We start from the raw sequence: 26,820 nt of genomic DNA, 5'->3' as shown, positions 1-26,820 counted from the left end.
GAAAAAATAATTGAGAGAACAAAAAATGTAATAGTATTTTTGTTCAAGGTGCTGTACAGTATTTATTTTATAAAACAATTACTGGGTACTGTACATCTTTTCTTTACTCAACCTACACTTTGTGAACTGCGATATACTGTACAGGTGTACAGTAATTGCCTTTTGGAGAGTTTTATATTCAGTAGTTGTTATTATTATGGTTTATTGACATTCAGAAAGAAAATATTTTGTTATTCTTTCAAAGCATTGAACTGGAATGTTCTAATTTTCCTCATATTTTCTTAATGTTTTATGTATTTATTTTATTTGTTTATTTATTTTGTTTTCAGGATGTCTTGGGGCATTAGGGCTGCTTCTGCTAATCCTCGGTGGCATTGTTGTAGGGTTATTTGAGCCGTTTGTGAATTCATTTGTATATAAGGTATGTGAATTGCCCAGTACAAGTACTGTATATTTCTTCAAATCCGGGACCAAGTTCGAACCGGTTTTGAGGATTTTCTGGTTTCCTGGGTCATGGGTTAGGTTAAGCTTTCTTCCCTAGGGTCATCTATCTATTACCCTAGGCTTACCAGTAGATGAGTTCAAGTTTGCCTACATACACTCACACAAACTCAGTTGAATGTTAGTTTAGTAAAAAAAAAAAAGTTGAAGGCTCCCCAAAAGTGCTGTAAATTAAATAAGTTTGTTTATATCCGAGCAACTTTCTACATGTTGCAAAACTTTGCGAGAAGCAGTGTTCATAAACTATTATTGTCTGATTGAGTAAGTGTTGTAGCCTAATACCTTAATTTTCTTTATTTGTATTCATGAAATACAAAACAGTATTATTGTTTATACCTGTACGTATTACTTTTGAAGTTAATATAGGTCAAATCAAACCAAAGGTACGAAGTAATGGTTGTCATATGCTGCTTGTTGTTCAAGTGGGATCTTATACAGTAATATGATGGTGCACTGCTGGTTGAGGGTCCTGTTACAGTATTTTGAAGACTTGAACCACCTACAGTAGCCTCCTACACCACCCCTCCCTAGAACCACCTCCAATACCCTCCTGCCCCACCCCTCCCTGGGACCACACTCCCCCTTCCCTACCACATTATCATTTGCTCTACACCGTTAAATGAAAGAAGAACCTGGAATACTAATACTGTATAATCACTCTTTATACCTGTACTTGACTCGCTAAGAAACTGGTAAAAATGTATCCCATTAAACTTAAAGCCATGAAAATATGTGATGTCCAATTATCTGAAGGGTGTGGGAGTAACAGCAAGGCAGTAACCATGGTAACTTGGCATAAGAGATTCTGGTTAAGATGTCTTCATGGTACTAAATGCATTACCAGGTGATGCATGTATCACACACACACACACACAGAATCAAATGCAATAGTACAGTACAATACTGTATAGGGTTTACAGTAAGGGAGTCACTGAATGAAGTAGACTTGTTTATGATACTGATTATTTAAGTATTTTATTACGGTAAATAGAGCAATACTAATTCACTTTTCCTTGTAGGAACTTGTCATCCGCAATGGGACAGATGTATACCAAACATGGAAACATCCTCCAGTTGTGCCTCACCTCCGTATTTACTTCTTCAATGTCACCAACAAAGAGGAGTTTCTGTCTGGGGAAAAGCCAGTTTTGCAGGAAGTGGGGCCCTATTGCTACAGGTTAGTGGATTGTTGATCATATTTAAAGTTGTTACTTTTTTGTGTGTATGCTTAATTTTAACCTACGAAGTGTGAAAAAAGATTGGTAAACCTAATTTTACCGTGTCCTATTAATAAATTTGACTTATTGACTCAAATAAATTTTGATATACCTGTAGAGTAGTCTGACTATTCTTTATATTTCAGAGAACATTGGGAAAAAGTGAATGTTGCATTCCACGACAATGGCACAGTGTCATATGAGACACAGAAGCATTATTATTTTGAAAGAGAAATTTCAGTTGGATCTGAAGATGATATCATCACCACCTTGAACATTCCCATGGTGGTAAGTTGAAGAAGCTTTATGCAATACTGTATAGTATTATAGTAATAGTACTGTATGTATGTATATCTCGATAAAACCACACAGGAAAAGGGAAATAATGGAGCACCTTAGCTTTCGTTATTATTCCAAGACATCTTCAGAGGCCTCTAAAGATGTCTTGAATTATGACGAAAGCTAAGGTGCTCCATTGTTTCCCTTTTCCTGTGTGGTTTTATTGAGATTTATCTTTAACACATTTCCATTGCGGATCTACATGAAATATGTATGTATGTAACAAGTAGGGTCATTTTCATCGTTGAATAAAAGTTAATATATTAAAATCTTGACAAGGTGGTGCAGGAAAAGAAAATTCAAGTTGCTTCAAGTTTATGAGGGATTCATTTGTCCTAACTTGGACTACTGCTCTTATATCTGGGGTGGCTCTTCTGTCCAACTATTAGATAGGGTGGAATCAAAGGTATTTTGTCTTTTAACTCTCCTCCTTTAGTTGACAACCTTTCTTCCCTTTCTCTTTGCCGCAATGTTGCTTCACTCTTTTTCGCTTTTACAGGTACTTCAATTGGCAATGTTCGGTGTACCTCCGGCAAGGCCGTGGGCTAGTAACACTCATCTTGCCTGTAGTGCCCAACGTTACTCTGTGGATGTCGGTCACACTAGAATAACCCGTTAGAGTGCATTCTTCTTTCCTCACACAGCCAAACTGTGGAATGCTCTGCCTTCTTCAGTGTTTCCATACTCTTACAATCTGTCTCACTTCAAAAGACTGGTTTTCCGGCATCTTCGTGGTGTAGATTAATATATTCTTTTTCTCTTCTACTTTTAATTTCTTTTTATTCTTATTTTTTCGCTCCTCCCAGGCCCCGTTGTAGGTCGATGACCTGTGCCCGGGTGGACTATTCCTCGTTAAAAAAAAAGTGTTATTTTTCATGTCCTGGGTGGTCCAAATCTATCAAAATCAGGAATACTGTACAGCAAATGTGACATGATATTTGGCCTTTTTCTTTCTGCCCAGCAGAACATAAACACTAAGTTTCAAGCCATTCAAAATTGATTTTGGGTAGTGCAAGTTTAACCCTGCAAACTCCCTTTAAAACATGCTCTAGAAGAAAAGAATTTTGTTAGATATTTAGAAAGGAAGGAATCTACCTGCTACCTGTCCATCAGCAGCAGTCTCGGATGTTCTCTGTTCCCTCTGTGAATGAAAGATTCCATGGGGCTGCCATCTGAGTAATTGCATTCCCTCCAATTACCTAAAAGCCTCAGATTTGAAGGCTTGTTCAAGTTCATCACCAAAACATGTTTTGTGTCAGGAATCGCTTTAGGATCAAACTGTGACGAGACATACTAGTCCTTACAGATGCACGTTTATTGTAGCATCTCACCAGACTGGAGAAAAGACAGATGGGTCAGGAGGACCCTAACCATGAGTGGAGCCTTGTTCCAAAATTTGACATATGAAAGGATGACAAATAAGCAGAATTCAGTTCCTTTCAATTCTCTGCTCATTAAAGGAACTTGAAGTTAAAATCAGAAGATTTTCAGAACTTATAGGGCCTTAACCATCCAGTGTTCCTGATATATTTTTGGTGTGAATTTCACCGTTTCATTGCTTGAAACTCCCCCAAGGAAGATAAGGCTTAGGTCAATCAGTTTGGCACAGTCCTCAATCAGAGGTACACACAATTTCAAAGCTATCTGGATGTTTGTTACTATCTTATTTCAAAGATCCTTGAAATGACTGTTGAAGAGAGTCAACAGTTCGTCATCCTCTGTACTTAGAAATCATGTCTTAACACAAGAATTTTTAACCTCTTGAAGAGGGCAACATTGAGGCAATTTGATAGTGCAAAAAGGTTAGTGCAAAAGACATCTCTCAACACAACTTTGAAAATGTGGTGGTGATAAGTCATTTTCATAAAGACCTGTTGATGACCTTTTCAATAGACTGTGCTATCATTAAAAGATGCACTATTCTTGGAAGAAGAATATTTGAACTTGCACCACCTCTAGATATGTTGAAACCCATTCAGGGTTTGGTACAGGAAATCCTTACATGAAGTGGAACAAAATTAAATAGCACACCACTGTTTGTACTTTGCAATTTCAGCCACATTTTAGGCCACCCATACTGTATGTGGGGATATATTGTCTACAATGCTTCATATGAAATATTTTCTACAAAAGTACTGGAAGTTTGCCTGACTACTATACTATATGAAGTGTATTGTACTTTTGATGAAAATGAAAATACAGAATGAATGATTAAAACTTACAAAGTGGAGTAGAGTACAGTATAGACAATAAGTTGGATTTTGTTAAAGAAAGATATTAATATACTGTAGATGTTAATATTTTAATAATATTTCAGTCAGCAGTATCTCAATGGAGATTTGCCCAAAGGTTGGCTAAATTAGCCCTTTCCTCGATGCTAGAGGTGCTGAATGAAAAACCCTTTGTTACTCACACTGTTGGTGAATTTATGTGGGGATATGATGATCCACTACTCAAGATAGCCAAAGACATCATTCCACCAGACCAGCGGCTACCATACGATCAGTTTGGATTCTTCATAGAGGTACGTTACTATGGCTAGAAATACACTGAATATCTTACAAGTTCTAAATTTTATGGCAGATTTACAAAATGCAAAACTTTTGACATGGTTATACAGTACTGAAATATCTTTTCAGTAATCCAGTTGTTATACATAATTAAGGACAGGATTTTCCAAATGTTTTCAAAACTGAAGGATATATTGTTTTTAATTAATGCATAATTATACTAATCTGTTGAATCATTTGATAAGATTCTGTCAATATCCTGATTTGAAGCAGTTACAATTACAGTATTTTGATAATTTATGAAAGAATATGACACCCAAAATTTTTAAAGTGTGTTTGTTGCAAATGTACTGTACTGAATCAACAAGCAAGGATTCACTGAAAACTTAATGATTTCAGTAATTTGTACTGTGCTGTCCTTTAGTTCGTCTTTTGGTTTTCCCTTTAATATTTAAGCGTGTTCGTAATAATTTTGACCGATAGATAAATTAATTTTGAGAGTAATTTTAGAAAATCCTTGACTAATTTACACTCCAAATGAAGGACTATCTCCTCAGTTGAAATTAAATTTGATGAATATAATGTGAAATGTACTGTAGTTGATTTCACATTATACAGGTACTCCTTGACTTACGACAACCCGGACATACGACCGCCATAGTCGTATAAAATATTTTTCACATTATGTATTTTCAAGTCTGACGTTAGTGATCGCTCTGTGTGCTGACAAAATTTTTGTTTGTAATTCCCTTTAAAATGGCTAGCAAGCATAAAAGTGAGAGTTCTCGTGGTGCAGAGAAGAAAAAGAGACACGCATTTTAAAATTTTTGTTTTATTTTCGACTTATGACCTGGTCGTCGGGACGGAACCCCGTCGTAAGTCGAGGAGAAACTGTATTCATCAAATTTAATTTCACTACCCTGTATTTCTTTTTATCACAACTACCTTTATGGTGTTTGTTTTCATATTTTGCTTACTTTGTGAATAAGGATGCCTGAAATGTGTTAAATATATTTTCATTCTTGCTAAAACCAGTGCCCCATAAAGAAGTTTAGAAATAGGATTTAATCACTTAAGGCCTGAAAGCAGGGGATCAAGACATACCAGCTGAGCACAGGTTACCTTTTTTTTTTAAGGGGATTAGCCTAGACGGGCACAGGTCACCGACCCACATCAGGGCCTGAGGGGCAAAAATATAATAATTATAATAATTAATAAAATAAATCAAATTATTATAATAAAAGATGAAAATAAAATAATAATAATAATAATAACAATAAATAAATACAAAAATGAAGAATAAATCAAGAGTGAGAAATGATATAAAGTATGTATGTTGTGTTTTCAATAGTAAGAGAAACGATTGAGACCCTGCAATTGTGTGTAAATGAAGCAGAAAGTCAGATCAGTAACCTGGGACTTGGTCACAATTTTTGTGATGCCATATGGCAGCAGGGTCTACCATTAGACAACACATTATGCCTCCAATATAATCCCAGGTGGTAGTACCTCCCTGATTCCAGGATATCGAAGGTCTTCTGTCTCCACCTTTCCTAATTGATCTCCAAAGGTAGAGCTAAATGCATTAGTTTCAGTTTGCAGCATTCGAGAAATTCCTTCTCCCACCCTATCTGCACTTCACTGACCCTTAGGACAGGATGGTAGCACTGCGACCACTAAGCTACTGCACCTCACATTATTAATTTGACACTAACTTAAATTATTGTTTTCCTATTTCTGTAATTCTGTTCATCCCACTTTTCCCATTACTTTAATGTGTTGTGTTAATGACAAAGACAGCTTGTAAAGTTAAAATAAATTTGGACCTTTATATCTTATTGTGCAGTTAGCAAGCTTCACTTTTTGCTGAACCAGTATGTGTAAATGCTTGTTACCTGAATCTTTATGTAGAGGGTCATAAGGGAAGAGGAGGAAGGTTTATAACAGTGTGAAGAGATATTGAATGAGAAATTACTATACAGTACATGATGAAAACATCAGGAATATGCATGTGAAATGTGGACAACACTGCTCACAGGACCTTACTATAGAGTGTAGACATAATAGATGTAGACAATTACATACAGTTGCCTTTTATTATGGTTTTGCTGGTAATTTAACATCACATACATATACTGTATCAATTATGCTAGAGTTAAGGGTAGACTTTACAGGTGGGAGGGGGCACAAGTTGAGATTTTTCTCCCATTAGATGACCAGGATTTTTACAGGAACCAGTTGATGAGCCCAGGGAATGACTGTGGGCCTGTAGAATGGTGTGCTGATTGTTGAAGATTGTGCATGCCTTTTGTTAATTAATAATAACCAGGTTGTATTGGGCATTTCTTCTTAGTAGATTACATTTTACAGAAAAATGGCTCCAATGATGGCTTATTCAATGTTTTCACCGGAGTACACGACATGACAAAATATACCACTATTGACACCTTCAACCGTGAGCAAGAACTGTCCTTTTGGAAAACAGATGAATGCAATCAAATTAAAGGGACTGATGGGTCCTCTTTCCCACCTGGGGTGACAGAAGATACTGTTCTCTACATGTTCAATGAAAATTTGTGCCGTTCAATACCTCTTACCTTCTGGCATGATATTGAAGAAGATGGTATACTTGGCATGAGGTAAAGTATTGAGTGATTGTATACTGCAATTTTGAAAGAAAAGTGTTGATATACTGTTTAGGAAATGCTGTATTTCCATAGGTGTAAAGTGTTGGGGGGGGGTTCACTTAGTTTCTTTTTATCTTGTGCTGAATCTTTTGCATAAAATACTAGCTCATCTCTCAACCTTTTCTGTTAATGCTTCCTACATTACTCTTGTATCATCACCGACTCACTTATTTAATGAGTTACACTATTTTCTTGAATGTTTACGGTACCTACTCTGATTTACCTGAGAATTCATCAGTCATTATATTTTTCATGCTATTTACTTTTTTTTTTCCATAGCTCTTGATTGGTGCCCCCCCCCCCTTCTTTCTCTATTTCCACATCTTGGGCTGTTATGTCTTGACCCCCTTAGGTTTTGTCAACCTCATTACAGTAAAACCTCAATAAATCTGATTTTAGTATCGGAATTTGCTTTTTTAAGACTGAGATGCTCTGTTCACCAGAAATACTTTTAAAAAAAAATCCATGTTTTAAGAAATGGGGAAGATTAATAAATATATCTTATAAAATGAACAACACTTACTGAATACTGTACATACAGTGGTCTAATCAGATTTGCTATAGGCCTACTGAGAACTAAGCCACTTGAGTATGTAAGTAGGTTGGGGTTGATCAGGTGTTGCCGCATTCGTCAGGATTATAATAACATCTTCAGTAATGGAAAAAAATACAATACTGTATGTAATTCGTAATATGACTTGAAAATAAAAGGATAAGCTGTATCAGAAGGTTATTTACTCAAGATGCGCTCGTGTGACACCTTTCAGCAAACGACCAGCTTACAAGGGGGGTCACTATAACACACTATAGTATTTGATATGAAAATGCCTTCCTTAAAATTTTGTTTACTACCATTGAGTGTTATATGATGACTCAATTTGGCTACTTGTGCACTTAGACAAATGATTAATGAACAAATCAGAGTATATGCAGATACATAATACTGTACACTACAATATTTCTTATTAAGTGATGATAAAAATGCACAATAGTATTTCTTAAATGGTGATAAATACACGGCTGTATATACTGTACTTATTTACTAAGTGTTGAAGACAGACGTGGTGAGCCAATCAGCTGTTCCCCCTTTGTAAACAAATGACTCGGTTTAGCGTGGGATTCTTTTAATATACAGTAATATTTTATCAACCTGGCACCAACTTGGGGAGAGAGGAGGAGGGGGGGTACTCATCCATGTTATTCCCCCTCCCCTCTGCCTGCTGCTCCCATATAAACACTCCTCTTCCACAAACAATATACTCCCACACTTATTTGTTCATATTTTTTTCTTAATAATACTGTACGTCATACAGTTTTCTCTTTATTCATAAGACAAATTCCGTGGTTTCTTACATATAACACTTTACCAAACATTTTGGTGACAGCAGTTATTGACAACCAGACTTATACGTCTGATTTTCGTCCCAGAGAGTTCAGTTAAATATTTTTTATTGTTGATGTAATATTTTTTTAATAGCCTTGTTATACACTTAAAGACCTTAATTGTTGAAGTGCAGCAATAACGTAACATCAACTGATTTTCTTTCAACAGTTCAGATAATCAGTGTTATCTCCACCCCATTCCCCATATATTCACATTTTTCGGACTGAGGTCTGCCCCAATTAGTTCGATTTATCGAGGTTCTACTGTACTTTGTTTTAACATTTCCTTTAATTTTACATCCCCATCCCCACAAATTCCTCTTAATTTACTCTACTCTGTAAATTCAGCTTCGGTACTTCGTTTTATCTCATCTTTTCACCATACACATGACTCTTTCCATACAGTCTGTTGTTTTCTCCATTTTCTCTGAGGAAAAATATCATATCATCACATTTTCTCCACAAGTGTTCCTACCTTCAATGTGTACCCTATATCATTTCCTTGTACAGGTAGACTATCAAAAATCCGGCAACCTCGGGACCTGAGGAGTGCCGGATTTTTTAAAATGCCGGAAAACTGATGGTTATATTTGCTGTATAAGTTTAACAGAAAATGACTACCTGTACAGTCCTTTAAACAAAGAAAATTAAACACTTAAGTTAGGATAATATAATTGACATTGCTGGATTCCTTGTAAGACCAGGAATATTTTGAATATAAATTTCATATATTTTGCACAAAAGATAACATATTTACTCAGAGTAAACATTATATCTAAAATTTGTATGTCTAATGCAAAATCTATGATGTTTATATTCAAAATGATCATCAAATTGTAAGAATTCCAGCAATGTAAATTATATTCTGGCCGGGTAATTTGTATGAATTTTATGAGCTAAAACAAATATCTTCAGTTAATAAAAAAAAAAATATTCTTCACACCGTGCCAGATGGTCAGACGGTCCCTCCCTACCAGATAAATGTGTGGGAAAACCAGACTATTTACCTTTTTAGTAATAAATAATACCTCAGACTGAAGTTAGGATAATATAATTGACATTGGTGGATTCCTTGTAAGACCAGGAATATTTTGAATATAAATTTCATATATTTTGCACAAAAGATAACATATTTATTCAGAGTAAACATTATATCTAAAATTTGTATGTCTAATGCAAAATCTATGATGTTTATATTCAAAATGATCATCAAATTGTAAGAATTCCAGCAATGTAAATTATATTCTGGCCGGGTAATTTGTATGAATTTTATGAGCTAAAACATATATCTTCATTAAATAAACAAAGAAATATTTGAAAATGCGCTCTGAAATCCATGCCGGAAAACTGAAGGTTCCGGTTTATCAATTGCCGGATTTTTGATGGTCAACCTGTATTATGTATCCCTTTTACATCCACAACTTAACAATTTTCTGATTTATTTCATCATGATCAATCACTTTCTTTCCTTCATTTTCTTTCTACCTGATATATTCTCCTGTACGTGCAGTGCTGCATACAGTATGAAGTAGTTTCTTCCTAAAAATAATAATAATAATCCACCAGGGAGGAACCTCTTTTTCTGTTTTAAGTTTGTGTATAATTATCCATTTTTATGTACTCGAGGCATTTCCCAGCTACCAGGTTCTCTTGTTCCTCAGTAGAATTGCCTTTCTTCCCATATCCAAATTTATTTTCTTTTCTTTGTTAAATCCCAAAACTCCCCCCCTCGCTTGATTGCATATATTATTCACACACCATACATAGAGAATTTAGTTATTTTACCTTGTTATATTTGTCTTCTCAGCTCTTGGTGAAAATAAGCCTTAAACTCTCCTCACTTCTTTTTAACATTTGTGATTACAGTCACATTTAATCATCAGTATGAAGCCTAAGCCTTTAGCAGTGGATCCTTAATCAGCTTGAAAGGTATTGTAATTAATGGTGTTAGGACAGTCACCATGAAAGCAATAACACCAGGTAAAGTGTTCACTTTTCCTCTTATGTATTTACCACTCTTCCAGGTTTTCTCCACCAATTGATGTATTTGCTAATACAACAGTTAAACCAGATAATGACTGTTATTGTGTTGGAGGACCACCCTGCATAGGAGGAGGTGTCTTCAACATAAGCATATGCAAATTTGGTAAGAATAAAAGATACCTACTTTTTATCAGGAGGTAGATACAGGCTACAGTACAGTACTGTATATGGAAATGACAATGAAAAGAAGGTACCGGTAGGCTTTTATGGATCTTTGTACCAAGAAAAGACATCCCATGAGGCTTGGGTCTGTTTAGGGCTGAAAAGAGCTAATAATGTTGCTTCCAGTAATATTTGGAGAGTTGTGTGATTTGAAAACACTAAATTTAGTTGTGCACAGCTGCTAAACAGAATTTCTTTAAAAAAATATATGCACAGTAGTCATTCTTACTTATAAACAACAAGGCGTCTTAATACGATATGCCTGTTTTATCTCATTTTCATATGGTTAAACTCATTCTGCATGTTGTACCTCTCACAAGGTGATTTGTTGTCCATAAATAATTATAATGCTATGCATGATTTTTATATTAAAAAACATAGTTAAATAATTTACAGCAGCTACTTTTTTACCATTAAATTGAAGTCATTTTGGCAGCATCAACATCGTAATTCTTCAAGGTAGGTTAGCATATATTTTGGGAAACTTTTTTGCTGTTTGTTATCTTGTAAAAACAATCCAAGTTAGTAGTGATTTTGCTTGATCCAAGTAAGCCACTGGTTCAGGTACTTGCTGCCTATAGGCTGCTGCATGTAAGCATACAGTAGTGACTAAATTTTTATTATCTGTAGTGGTATTCATGTGTTATTGAAGTTAATGAAATTCTGGAAAAACTGATCCCACTCTTGTAGCTTTTTTTGTGTAATACTCACCATATCCATTCTCGAAGTTCAAATTGTAACTACCAGCTCAGAGTGTTTCCATGAGAGACTGTGTCCCTTCAGGATATGCAAGTATTTTTTCAGCATGAATATAACCCAATGCCTTTAATTTCAGGTTCCCCTTCAATAATATCCTGGCCACATTTCTACCAAGCTGACCCAAAATTCTTGAATGCAGTTGATGGTCTCCAGCCAGATGCAGAAAAACATGCGATGTACATTGATGTGTCCCCAGTAAGATGTATACTTTTTTTATGCTTAGGTTTGCACTAGAATTTTTGCATGTGAGTTTTATTTTTAAATATGAGGTGTAAGTAGTCTTTCTTTTAAAGAGCCATCATCAATTCTTAGATTATATGCTGAAGAATTGTGTCAGATGGTTTGCTGTCAGAGAAATTGAAACCATTATCTTGCATCAGAAAAAAAAAAGACATAAGATTACAATATGGGTTGCCACATTGTTTATACGTAAGTGGGGAGGGAGGGGGAGATAAATATTGAAGGGAAATTAAAAAAATTATACAGTAGTACCCCGATTTACACGGTCAATTGAACCCACGGGATTAATTCCAATAGAGACTGGCCCGACCCCCAAACTCCACTTTTTCAGACACAATATCTACGTTGTAGGAAAAATAACATCTTAATTTTATGATGGTATGCACACACAATTAATAATTAAGAGAAATATCAATAATATTAGGTTTTTTAACACTTACATTAGTAGAAAAGATGGCTGGACACACGGGGATGGGGGGTTGGTTCCGAGGCAGAGGGCAGATTATTGGCCCTCACCTGTATCACTTGTATCAATTGTATCACTATCCACCACATAGGCTTGCAGGGCCTCTTTGTCAAACCCCCTCAAAGTCCATATAAGTCCATATCCTCACTATCACTGACTTGGGCCGGCTGTGGTGGGTGAAGAACTCGGTAATGTTTTGATGACTTGGCGACCTTGTGCACATCCTGCCCGCGCCGCTTCCCGCATATATGAGTAGATGCACCGCGTAAAATGAAATTGCGGTTCTGGCGAGGTACCGCGTAAATGTAGAATCTCGTAAACGAGAACCACGTAAATCGGGGTATTACTGTATATTTTTGGGGGGATCCCCCCCCCCCCTCAAACCAGACTTAGGCTGATGGTTATTGTTACTACCTGAGCCATCCATCTGTTGAATTTCAGCTCTTAACTAAGACATCCCATGAAACACTTAACATGGCTTTATCAATTTATACCATGGCTGTGTCTAATCAACTGCTCAGATGAGGTTGAGTTATGATTATCCTCAACCCGCTTATGGTATTTTGATGCAAACTGCGTCGCTCAACATACCTGTGCTGGGGCAACCCTTCCCACTTAGCCGTATCTCACACTGAGAGCACCCCTCCCATAAGCAGATATGCCGGAACAGTGGACTGGCCTTATCAACCATCTAAGTTTCAACCACTAGCCTCATGGGCTGGCAGATGCATCTCGAAGGGTGCAATTTGGGTCTGGATCGCTCTACCCAATGTTTATTAAAATAGAAAAAACATTTCTGTTACCAACCCAACCTGCGTCAAAATACTGCAGATTTCAGACATTGGCCTAGAATATCAGAGTTAACCTATTTTTAACACTGTGGCTGCTTATCAATAAAATTATTCAAGGGGTATACCTGCAGTTTTGTGATGCCCTTGCCCTTCTCTTTTTTCTTCTTCCAGATCATATTCTTTAAAAGTTTTCACATGCATTAGTACTGTTCAAGGGCAGATCCAGGAATATTAAGGGGGGGGGGGAGGCGCTCCAAGAAGTTGTGGTTGGGGGAGCATAGTATGCAGAGTGAGCCCACCCAGCTGGGGGGGGGGTGGGCTGTAAGCCCCCCAGATTTGTTTTTTATTCTGACCAAAATTATGGGCTTTTTGATATTTGGAGATTTTGAAGATATCCTGACTGGGGCCAATAGTAATTAATTTTTACTGTACAAAAATGCATGAGTACAATACTGCATTGAAGAAAAAGTATTGGAATTTTCTGATGAAAAGGGAGGGGGGTCCAGACCACCTGGATCCGCCCTTGCTGTTTAATCATTTCGTGTTTACCATAATTTAAAAAATTTACATACAGTAATTATATAATTATTTCTTCAGTGTATCTTTTAGGTGAATCATTTGTCTTTATTATTCTAGGTTGTTCTGCCAAGTACACCACCTCTCATTTTACTCAGGAGTTACGTTCTTGAAAACCACCGCTTAATTAAAAAATGCGTAAATTAAACATAATTTTCCCATAAGAATACATGTAAATGGTACAGGTTATGGAAACCATCATATACCTCACAGGAGACAAACAGTGCTCTCACTTAAACCAAGCACGCGGCCAAGCTCCAACACATGCTCTCCTCTCTGAAGGCGGGTGGTCACATTTAATTGTACGTCTATTGCGATTGTTTTTCGTGATTTTTTAGCTTTAGGCGCCCCAGAGGAGGAGATGGACGTTTTCTAGACATGCTCAATGGGGAAAACAGCGTTTAACACTAAAAAGGTACATGATAAACACACAATGCAAATGAGAGCACAGAGGAAAAGTAGTGCTGGTGTGAACTGAGAAAGCGATACACGGGAAGCTTGCTGGACGTTGTCACAGTTGTTGTACAGAATACTTCATTATCATCATTATCTTCTTCATTAGTAGTAATAATCTTTGTTATTACATTATTATAATAATTATTATTATTAAATAATATTAAAATTGTTGATGTTGATATGACTGCGACTTTATAGTAATAACTTACAAGTACCTTACCAGGCATCACATGCGACCCCTCTGCCAGACGACCAGGCAAATACGCGGGGCAAATTTAAACTGTCTTAAGCACATTGTTCCAAAAGTAGGTGCACGTAAATTAGCTTTTGGTATTAATTGAACAATCGCGTTATTTCAAAAAACGCTTAAATCAAATGCGTGTAAGACGAGAGTTACCTGTACTAATTGATTATTAATTGTAGCATCTGCATGGAGAAGTGCTCAATCAAATCTTGGTTAATCTGAAACAATTCTTGAATATGGAATTATTAAAAATAAAAATGCAGACCTGCACATGTCCAGTAGTTAGTTTTTTTTCTTGCTTGCATTTTAGTATTTTTTTTTTTGCCAATTTTTGTATATAACTAAATTATGAAATTATATAATTTCTTCACAAACTTTAGGCTTGTTATTTGCACATGTTGGTACCATTCCATGTTTAGGTATGGAAAGGATAGTTGAAAATGCTGTTTGCATGTGAAATGTTGACCAGTAATACAAGTGAAGGTAATCAAGATGGATTTCTTGGGAGTTGAAAGTTTAGTGGATTGAGGAATGAACAGGTATCATAAAATACGGTATTTGGCACGTGGGTTTTAAGTTGTGGAAAGAACAAAGAGATATAAATGGACAGAATACCTTAAGTAATATCCAAACCAACGTATAAAATTATTTAGCTCCTGTTTTGGGTGCTGATCAGAGAGTCATTACTCTGTAGCTTAAATGCTTGAGGAAGATTCTACACGAGAACCCCCCCCAAGGAAGGGAAGTTTCCAGAAGGAACAAGACAGTTATGTAAATGGATATATGAATATAATTTATTTAAGACTATAAGCAGGATTAATGACAAGTGAAAGACAAGAAATTTAAAATATTTGTATAATATTTCAATAAGGGAAATGAGAGGGTTTTTTAGATTAGTTTAACAAATTTATTGACAAAGCTTGGAGTACACTGCCTATTCTGAGTAATTCAGTCAGGTCTTGACACTGAGGGTGTTATCAGTGTCAAAACCTGACCGAATGAGAGAAATTGTCTTTAGACATCAAAGGTTCAAGTAGGGTAAAGAAATAAGAATGTGAGGAAGATTAGTTTTTTAAATTTTCAGAAGCTAAGTGTAAGCATGTTGTGTACTGTGCATTCCAGTAATTCTCATTTTTGTCTTTGTTTTTTATAAAAGATTTGTTTTTATTTTTAATATGTTGACTTGTTAAACTCAGCCATTCAGATTTACATTAGATGAAATAACACAATGTTACAGTATGCTAATTTAAATATGAAAATTATTAATGTTTCCTCTTACAGCGCACAGGATCTCCTCTCAGAGCACAGGCTCGTTTACAAATAAACATTGCTATTCCACATGTTCCCGAGGTCAAGCCAGCAGCCAGGCTTAGGGAAATTATCTTCCCTGTATTATGGTTTGAAGATGTAAGTAAATCATATATTTCATTAAAGTGTGCATCACTAGTTAAGGATTTATTCGTACACTTATTTTTTTCTCTAAGAGAAACTCAAACTACAGAATTACGAAATTAGAAATGATGTTAAACCTGAAATTTGCTTCAAAGAAATTTTGTTTTTAAATGTCAGAAATGGTGTTAAAATTCAGAAATACTGTATTGATATTTTTTTGTGAAACAGAAAATAAATACTGTAATGTAAAAATTTCTGAGATCATATTAAGTATTGTATTTAGGGTTCTAGCAATGTCAACAGCTCATTCCCCTATTTCAAAACACCTTAACACAGGCGAATTCATAAACTTTAACCTCATGGAAATAATGTGAATGTTTTAACAGTAGTCCATGTGTGGTGGGAGTTTCAAAGGAAAACATTTTATCTTTGGTAATCAAGTAGCTTGATACTTAGCAAGAAATATTGCCTTTCGGAAGAAGAAAGTCGGTACATCCACTATACATGAACTTAAGAAGAAAAAAAGAGAAGTTAATTAAATTCTGTGGTGATAGTAACTTAGCCAAGTTAATGACTTTTTATTTTATGTACTCGGTACATTCTAGGCCCTGCTCTCCAAAATCTGGATAAACCCTGATACCAAACTTCTTGAGGTCCCAAGCTTCCTGGGTAATGGGTCACATACCTGTATATAATTTTGTCATGTGTGACGGATATACTGTATTTGTATTAAAAAAAATTCTTGTCATGTTCACCAAAGATAATGCATCTAAGATTGAAGTTTATTTATGATGAAATTTAATGTGCTTACCTTACTGAGTATGTTATGCCTGTCTTACATGTTAAAAAGAAAGTAGCTTAAAGAAAATAAGGATATCTTATTATGCACAAGTTATTTTAATACAGGATAACCAGATGAAGGTATTTGTGCTTGATATACTACATTTTCCTGGAACATGTAAACAGGGTGTATACACTGATGGTCACCATAATTAAAGGTGAATCTTAGTACAGTAGATACATGTATTGCCACTTTAAGCTAGGTTTATTAATGATATCTTTATAAGTAGTAATACCATGGTTATTCTTAAAAGCTTCACTCTCATAGAAGGAAATGTCATAACTCCTGATTATTACCTGGTACTTTTTTGGCCTGATTTAAATGTTTATTTATGGCTTGTGCTCTTTTTTTTTCCCACTTCTCCCATCATTTACATTGTTTATTCTTGGTTTTCATGAATTTGTATGCATAAATGGTTTAATACTCTTCTTTTTTTTCTCTTTTTTTTATAGGGTGTGTCTGAGCTACCAGCAAATATTGTCGAGCTACTTCAGTTTGCTGAAAATGTTCCAGCTGTAAGTACTGTTGGTGGTATTACAGAAGTACCTTTACCCTCTGCTATATTCTCATGGATGACTTGTATAATTCATCTGTGCATTCCCTAGCACAAAACTGTATAGTCGTCCATTCTCAAACCTTACTTTACCATGTACTCCTTCACTGTATTCTTCTACCTTTCATCTTCATCACCAGATCTCCAAAAATCTAATATTGATAGCAGTGTCCCTGTCCATTAAGTAATACTACTATAAATTTGCTTTAGGTCACCATCTGCCCAACTGTACCTTGCATGCCTTTCCTCATTAAGTTTCAGTGTGGCCAGAATCAAGATCAAACACAAAGAATCATTCCCCTCCCATTGTCATCTGTTCATCCCATCTGATGTGACATTCTACACAGGTCTTTAGATCCTAATGATCTTCCATTATCAAATACACTTAAATTCCTGGCTGCCCATTCTACCCACTCCTATTATTTTCTTCCTCCCATCCTTTTGCCTCCCTGTTCTTCCCCCTTCCTCTTACCTTTGAATCATATACTCTCTATCAGTCTCTTAATTTTCATTGTCAGTACAGTAAGTCAGATATGTACATCCCATATCATCAGTCTCTGATCTTTTTTTTTAAATACAGTATTTTTTGACATTCTTAATTACCTTTTGTTGCATGTCTACTTCTTACATTGAGCACCTCAAATACATAATGAACTAGTCACAAAATTGCTTTATTAAACTATATTATATTTCCATATGAAATAAATTAAGAATTGGTGAAGATCCTAATGTATTGTAAGATGAGATACGTTTTTCCATGACATTATATAGCGTGCTGAATTAATGTTTCTCTCTTCTCCAGGTAGTAAAATCCAGTTTGCTCATGGCATTTTTCATTATTGGAGCAATACTGGTGGTAGCTGTAGGTGTCTCCTTGTTGGCAGAATACTTCAACTTGCCTATTCCATTCTTGAATCCCAATTATTCTATTGAAACTATTGAAGGCAAAATGAACAACACCCCACCAACTCCAACCCATAAACCTGAGTTAACTGGCCACACTAATACTATGGTGTCAGAAAACCCTGACAATGACTTTGCCTGATATCACTGGACAGTCCCATACATGAACAGACAGATATATAGTAACAGCCATTACCCAGCAGGTTATTCAGCTGGTTATTATCCAGATCATCTTTACTTGCATGCACACCACAGACCACAGCCTGGCGTCGCAAGTTCCGTCAGTAGCTCTGGGGTTCCTCAGTGGGCTACTTGGAGGTCACCATATCCCAGGTATCCACAAGATAGTCATCATTATATTACAACATATCAATCACAAAATCATGGTGTTCATTTACATGCCCAGCCTTATCCTACATATCAACGGAGGATGCAAATGCTACATCCTGATGTCATTTCAGCTGGTACTGGAAAGTTTCATGTCAGAAAAAATAATTTTTTAATGTGAGAAGCAATCTCCAAGATCTGTTACTATTTTAAAGATTTTTAAATCTTGGATTTATTTTTTATAATTTTGATCTGCCATGTTTGTTCGTGTGTGTGTGTGTGACTGTCCTACTGATATATAAACTTTTCATAGTGACTGATGAATTATATGTATATTCAGATGTTGTTTACAATGTGAGTTAGTTACGATGTAAAGTCTCAATTTGAAATGTTAATATTTAGGGTTTTAATTATCTGACCATTTTGCCGTATAAATCCATTAACCATTGTTTAGTTTTAGACTGTCAAAACTTTTAAGTGGTAAAAGAATGAAACACACCTCTGCTCGGTTATTTTCCCAATATCTGACGATCGGTTGATCATCTAAATGTATTTTTATAGAAAGTCCTTTTTAATAGTGTTCTACCATACTGTGTACTATGTACATCTAGAAGATATGAAGCAAGGGAGTTCATTTGCTCTACACAATCAATGACATTATGTCTATTTTTCTGTATATTTTGGGTGTAAACATCACAGTTAAAGCTGTGAGTAAAGTATATTTTGGATTTTCATAAAATGTAGATATTTTTTATACAGTTATTAAATTGATAAGTTTTATTTGATTCTTACTGTAATTAAAAAATTCCTTTTTGTCATTTACTTAATTACCTAATAGCCACCCACTAGAGGTGGCCATGCCAAGAGGAGGAGGCCAGTGGCCTGTGTAGGAACTCTCCATTGTTCTTGATAATTTTGTCAAGGGCTATTTGAAGCCCAGTACTGTTCTTGATTCCACAGCTTGGACTGGTAGACCATTCCATAGGTCTACCACTCTGCGTGATAACTTGACATGCTTGTAGTTACAGTAATCCTCCAGGTTACGGAAGGGACGTGTCCTTGAAAAGTTGACTGTATCATGAAACCCATTGACTTCCATTATTTAATGGAGATGCATTCCTAAGAAAATTTGTTGGCAAAAAGAAGTGATACAAGCACTTTTATGAATTAAAATAATCATTTTTAAACATCTTGATTATTTTAGGATATACGTAATATGATATAAATACAGTAGGGTTTCAGAGGATGTGTATCCATAGTACACGACCCCATTTATATGTGTCTGATCCCTGAATTGCTCTTACTCTCCAACCCACCCACCATCCTCTCACTTCCTCAGGGTGTTTATCACTCGTCCTTGCTCGTTTGAGAAAAGGATAAATAAAATCATTACAATACTCTATTGTGGCTTAGAAATAAAGAAAATATAAAATAGAATTATAAAATAAGAAAAAAGAAGAGCATGGTTGTGTATGTGTGGGAAGTAAACGTTTGTGTGGAGGCACTGATCTATGACCGCGTAGACTACTAACGTCTACGCTCCCTCCCTCCCCCGTTGTGAGTGAACTGGGTGACTGCTGCTTTCTGCTTCTCCCTGGAAATCATCATCATCATCTACTTCAGGCTTTGCTCTGGGGGTAAAAACCTTATCCAATGTGGTTTGATGTTTACGGCATATCTTCTCTTTGTACAGCTCAATGTAGCAACTGAGGCCATTATGATTTTCTCTTGCAACTTTGAGGTTATGTTCATGATTGGGATCATTAGCAGAAAAGATGCAAACCTTCCTCTATAAGTGCATACCCTTTAGACATTTGTTTTGTAGTCAACTGAAGTGGGGTGTTTGGAACTTCTATATCCTCCTCTTCTGCAGCTAGCTCTTGTTCCAACAGCATCAGATCATCATTAGACAGATGTCTATGGGACTGTAGCAATTCAACCACATCATATTCTGCAACTTCTGCAAAGCCTAAATCATTTGCAAATGTCACAATGTCTTGCTGAAGTTGATGTATACTTTCTGTTTGTGGAAAACCTTGACAGTCGTGGATACACTCCGGCCCTATGTTTTTTCAAATGCCATTCATAGCTGATAATTTTACTTCAACTCTCGACTCGGCTATGTTCTCTATGGCGTCCATGATGTTGAACTTCTTCGAGAAGTCCCTAACTGTAAGTTTATCCTCCCCATCAATTGCTTTTATGAATTGTTTAAAAGTTCTTCTTAGATAATACACTTGAAATTTGCCATCACACCTTGATCCAATGGCTGGAGCAAGGCAGTTGTGTTCTTGGGGATACACTCCACTTTCACATAACCAGAAAGATCATTCAAGTTCAATGGGTAGCTTGGTGCATTGTCTAAGGGGAGCTATGCTTTGTTGGATATATTATGTCTGTCACTACACCTTCCAACAGCAGGACAAAAATAATTATTGACAGTTATCCAAGCCCTTTTATTTGAATGCCAAATCACAGGTAGATTAGGCTTGGCATAACCTTTGAAAACACTTGGATTTTCAAAGTGATTCACGAGTAGGGTCTTTAATTTCTTATCACCAGTAGCAATTCCTCCCACAAGAAGCATTAGATGAAGTTTTGAAGCTTTAAAACCTGATGCTGACTTTTCTTCCTTAGAAATATATGACCTAGCAAGCATGTGCTTCCAATAAAGTCCAGTTTCATCCACATTGTACATTACACTTGTTCCTGTGTGTAGCCTCCTTCATCAATAATTTTTTCAGCTAATCGGGATATTTAGGAGCGGCTTCTGTATCAGCACTGGCAGCTTCACCAATCTTCTTAATGTTGTGGAAATTAAGGCATTTCGTAAACCTTCCAAACCAGCCTTTACTAGCCTGAAAAGATTTTGTTTCAGAAGTTGCACCTTCCTTTTTCTGCAAATCATTGTACAAACCTTGACAGAACCTATGACCCTTCAGGCTTTTACGCCCTTAATGTACGAGCCATAAAGGCAAGTATGAACTTTTCATACTTCCCTGTTGGGCGCTGTAAACGCTTCTGCGCTTCACCTTGCAGAGGATGTAAGGGGGTGCCCAATAAACTAGCCCCCTCGGGGGCAAATCTGAATCTGATTGTACAAACTTTTTGCCTTCTCTTGAATGGTCATCATGTTTACAGGAACATTACGTTGGGTCTGATCTTTGATCTACACACTCGGGGAGTTGTTCCATATTAAGCATCACACTACTATGAAAGTACAAATGGACAGTTAAAAAGAGTAGCTGCTGGAGCACTTGACCTAATTTTGTCTCTTTTATCATGTATTATACCCACTGTAGACATAGCATGCCCTAATATTTTGCAATTGGGTTAAGTTTTTCTCCCACATCAAACCTGCATAAAACATCGTTTTCTATCCAACGTAATTCCTTTACAGGCTCTTTCAGCACCATTGCTTTCACTTGCACTTGATGGCCTTTTTCCATTCATCTTGAAAAAGGTAAGGATAATACACTGGAGTCTTGAATAAGATGTGTACATAATTGTTAAATCCAAATGTTTGGGTCAAGAGATCAAGCATACATGCTGGGAGATAAAAACAACCGAGTCCATCAAATTATAATGGATTTTTTTTCCTATATCACAATTTTTGTGTTGAAAATTTACCCCATTTTCGTAAGGTCAAATTTGCGGGCCATATCCCAAATTTAGTGGTCATAATTTACAAATTCTGTATGGGCGAATTTCCACAACTCGAGTTTCCGTAACGTGGGGGATACCTGTATGTTCTCTTGTGTTGGTGGTGTGTGACATCACAAAGAAATGTCCTGGGTTCACGTTTTCCATCCCTTTCAGGATTTTGAATGTTTTAATGAGATGTGCTTTATTGTGCCTTGTCTGAGGGGTTGTTAGTCCTAAGGCCCTCAATCTACTTGGATAATCGAGAGGACATAGTTCTGGAATCATCTTAGTCGCTCTGTGTTGCACCTTTTCTACGGAGGTTAGATCTTTCTCGAGGCATGGTTTCCATGCATGTATACAGTAATCCAAACTGGGATATAATTGAAATTTGTACAGTTGAAGAAGCATTTTCCTATCTTTATATTAAAAGGTGGTACCCTTTATAATTCACAAATTTTTATTTACTTTCCTCCCTTCTGCCCCCACTTGTGCCACCTTTAGTGAATGATCCATCAAAATGCCAAGATCTTTCTCCTTATCAACAGTATTCAGGAAAGTATAATTAATAGAATAGAATAGAATAGTTGTAGTAGGTAGTAGGCAGCTATCAAACAGTGAGCTACTACCACCTGCAAAGATATTGGAAGCATAATGTATTGTCTAATGGTAGACCCTGCTGCTATATGGCATCACGAAAATTGTGACCAAGTCCCAGGTTGCTGATCTGACTTTCTGCCTCATCTGCACACAATTGCAGGATCAATATTGTTTCTCTTACTTTGACAACACAACTTATATATATAATTTCTCACTTGATTTTTTATTTTTTTTATTTATAGTTCTTTGTTATTATTATTACAGTGTTATTATTATTATTATTATTATAAATATTATTATTATTATTATTATTACATTTTTGCCCCCTAGGTCCTGATGTGGGTCAGTGACCTGTGCCTGGGTGAGCTGATCCCTGTGGGTGTTCTATCCTGTGTGTAGGATCTTGCATTTTGTTATGCTTAAGAGCATTTGCCAGTCTTGAGACCATTTGAACAACTCATTCAGGTCTTTCAGCATTGTTGCAACATTACCTTGACTTACTAATTACTACCTTCCCAAATATCTTAGTGTCGTCCACAAACTTGACAATGTCATCTATGTCGTTTATGTAGATCACAAACAAGGATAGATCCTTGTGGTACTCCACTGAGAGTCTTTTTCCATTCAGAATGTACTCCATTTATTATTACTCTTTGTTGCCTGTCTTTGAGCTAGTCATTAATCCATGTAAAAATCTTGCCTGTGATACCATGTGTCTGGATCTTGAGGCTAGTTGTGCTTGCGGGACTTTGTCAAATGCCTTAGAGAAATCTATGTAAAACACATCCACTGGTTAGCCTTGGTCCACATATTCTGTTACCATTTCAAGGAATGTGAGTAAGTTTATTAGACAGGATTTTCTTTCCAGAAGCTCAACTCAGTGAATTAGGCCTGTAGAGTAGATTCAGCCACACACTTCTGGCCTAGGGAGCACTATTCTGACCCACATCTCCAACTAAGGGAAGCGGCCTCTACTTATTCCTTTAGTTTAGAGCAATCACTACATACACTTACTATAGCTTTGCTTCAGCACCTCTGGCCAGTCCCACTCACAACCAATGCAGCCCTTCCTCCATGCATATGCAACACCAATGAATGCTTGCCAATCAGAGGTACACTTCTTAAATGTCAACAAGTTATATGTCACTTTGGGAGTCATTTGGAATGAGTCAAAGATATCACTGGAGAGGGATCCGTGACACTACCTCACTTTTTTTCTGCTACACTCCAGACTTCCAATTAGCATGCTGCATTTTCGACATGCAGCTTCAGTAACATCTGCCCGGCAATTATGCTGGGCATTCACCAAGGAGGGATTAGACTCTCGGCTGCCAGCAAGACCTACACTGCTAAGGAGCCATAAAAAGTCATGCAGTATGGTATGAGACCTCAGATTTCTGGAGAATGCACTGAAGCCAATTTCACTAGACTTAATGCACCACCTATATACTGGACTCTACTTACTTTATTTACACCAATTTCACCAAACATAACACACTTCATTTACACCAACTTGATCAGCATAATGCACCTCACTTAAACTACAGTAGCTTCACCAGACAATGCATTTCACTTACACCAGCTTCACCAGACATAACATCCTTCACTTAGGCCTGCTTGATCAGACATAATATACTAAACTTACACCACAAAAAATACAACTCGATACTGCATTGTAAACGAAACTAGCATCAAATTATAATCGAGAAGTGATTCACAGCCCGATGTACGCTTGTAGGACCATTATTTGACTTCATTGCGGCTACATTTGTTTACATTTGGGCAATTACTCGCTCCCTCGGTACATGCACGCGATCTATTAACTCAGATTAAAGTAAGTTTTCCAATTTTTTGTGACTTTGTGACACCAAATACTAGTCGAGAAGTGATTAGCAGTCCGATTTATTCATGTAGGACCATTATTTGACTTCATTGCGGCTACATTTGGGTAATTAGTCAGACCCTAAGTGGGTGATGGTGGTGTTGTGTAGGTAGGTGGGTGATGGTGGTGTTTTGTAGGTAGGTGGGTGATGGAGGTGCAGTGTTGGTAGGTGGGTGATGGTGGTGTTGTGTAGGTAGGTGGGTGAGGGTGGTGTTTTGTAGGTAGGTGGGTGATGATGGTGTTGTGTAGGTAGGTGGGTGATGGTGGTGTTGTGTAGGTAGGTGGGTGATGGAGGTGCAGTGTTGGTAGGTGGGTGATGGTGTTGTGTAGGTAGGTGGGTGGGTGAGGGTGGTTTTTGTAGGAAGGTGAGCGATGGTGGTGTTGTGTAGGTAGGTAGGTGTGTGTGTGTAATTGTGAAGATGACCGTGAGTCGCGGTAGAGGTTGAATGTATGTGAATGTGGAGACTAATTGAGAGTCACTGCGGGGGCTGACTGCCTGTGATTGTCAAAACCGACTGTGAGTGTGTAGAGGCTGAATGTTTGCAGGAAAAAAAGCGACTGTTTGTGGATGTGAAAACTAACTATGACTAATGTAGGTTGTCCATGAGAGCGGTTGATCATGCAAGACCCAGGCCTGACATAAAAGTGATTAAAACATTAAAGGTTTGACACCTATTGTTACGGAAATTAATTAAATTATAACGTCACTTTGTTCATTATTGGTTTACATGTTCGTCTCCAGAAAACTGAACATTTATAGTATAGAATTATATATGGCTGGCCATGGACTAGGGGGTCCGGCGCACATGAAGATTGGGAACCTATGATCATTTCACTTGATTATTAAACATTAATTCTAATCAAATCAAACCCTATCTAATCTAAAGTAACCTAACTTAACTAAACCTAACCCCACTGTAGCGTTTGGATGTTTACATATCATCAAACAGTTGAGAGAATGCTTTCTTGTATGAACTTTTCATACTTCCCTGTTGGGCGCTGTAAACGCTTCTGCGCTTCACCTTGCACAGGATGTAAGGGGGTGCCCAATAAACTAGCCCCCTCGGGGGCAAATCTGAAAAAAAAATCTGAATGCTTTCTTGTTTAGCCATTGTGTAAAATCAAGGCTCATAATACAGTATGCTGACTTGTTATTTTATTGACTTAATGTAAATACTGCATATATATATATATATATATATATATATATATATATATATATATATATATATATATATATATATATATATATATATATATATATATATATATATATATATATATATATATATATATATTAAAGTTATTATAATTCATTATTCCACAGTGGATCATTGCCCGAGGTTCTTTTTCTTTGTCTTCATTTCTTTTCAATCCCAACTCTCTGACACTTGGGTGTATTATACTGACTCAATTAATGTTCTTTCTCTCACGGGTACACCCTCCGTCGACGAGTCTTGGCAGGGAACATTGACCCCACACTAGGCTCCCAGCGTTGTCCAGCCTGGTGTAGGATGCTACACTAGTGAAAGAGCACCTGGGGAAAGTACAATATGAATTACTGGAGGTGACAATTTTAACTAGAACTCTGAGAGAAAAGAAAAAAATCCATCGTTGTAAGGTTTACTTACCGTTTTCAAAATAAAATACCGTATGTCTGCAATAATTTTTCAGGAATAAAATTTGCAAATAACATAACTAATTATGTTTATTCTCTACATCTTATAACTGTAAGCACTGCATCTTCACGAATTCATTGACATAGGGGGTATTGGTAAAAACCTTGGAAAAAACCTGTGTAATATGATAGACTGATATTAATTGATTTTAAAAAATAAAGTAGGATACAGGAAAGCTACATGTTGCTAATACTTTGTTAGATTCTAATTCGGAGGATGAATTATTTTCTTGAAGGAAAGACTAAAGTCTACCATCATGTCGAGTAATAAAGACATCCCTTTAATTATAAAACTTTGAGTATTTGAGAGTGCAGGAGGTGGAGCGCGACAGAGTGAGGTGAGTGTGTGGCGCGGCAGCAGCTGGCGGCAGAAACCTTCCCTGTCTGGCGCTTGGACTCGCCCGCAACAATATAAATGCCACTGCTCTCCAGTAATTTAACGGATTTTACTCTGTGTCTTGCTAAACGGTTTATGAATCCCTAAAATACACGTAATACAAATTAATATAAGCATATCATACTTTATTATAAAGTTCGAAGTTCTGATATATTTATTATAAAGTTGTAAAAAGATAGTGAATATGGTGTGGGTGTGTGGTGGCGGCCGCGGCACCTCCGCGTGACAGAC

The 26,820-nt window shown here is 36.6% G+C and overlaps 1 protein-coding gene across 1 annotated transcript; it reads left to right on the top strand.

Annotated features, from left to right (window-relative positions):
* Positions 1 to 329: 329 nt before the first annotated feature.
* Positions 330 to 19,170, top strand: LOC121870635 (lysosome membrane protein 2-like; the record flags this gene model as incomplete). Its single annotated transcript, XM_042372495.1, is given in 10 exon segments — positions 330 to 421; positions 1,521 to 1,678; positions 1,865 to 2,006; positions 4,375 to 4,581; positions 6,938 to 7,206; positions 10,662 to 10,783; positions 11,678 to 11,796; positions 15,656 to 15,781; positions 17,060 to 17,122; positions 17,963 to 19,170. Coding segments are annotated over 10 exon segments (1,541 nt in total), but the record flags the coding sequence as incomplete, so codon positions are not given.
* Positions 19,171 to 26,820: the final 7,650 nt, after the last annotated feature.

Source organism: Homarus americanus, unplaced genomic scaffold (genome assembly GCF_018991925.1).
Source record: "Homarus americanus isolate GMGI-L3 unplaced genomic scaffold, GMGI_Hamer_2.0 scaffold56333, whole genome shotgun sequence".
Taxonomy (NCBI): domain Eukaryota; kingdom Metazoa; phylum Arthropoda; class Malacostraca; order Decapoda; family Nephropidae; genus Homarus; species Homarus americanus.
Note: the sequence above shows the minus strand (reverse complement) of the source record. Positions and strands in the feature narration are given on the sequence as shown.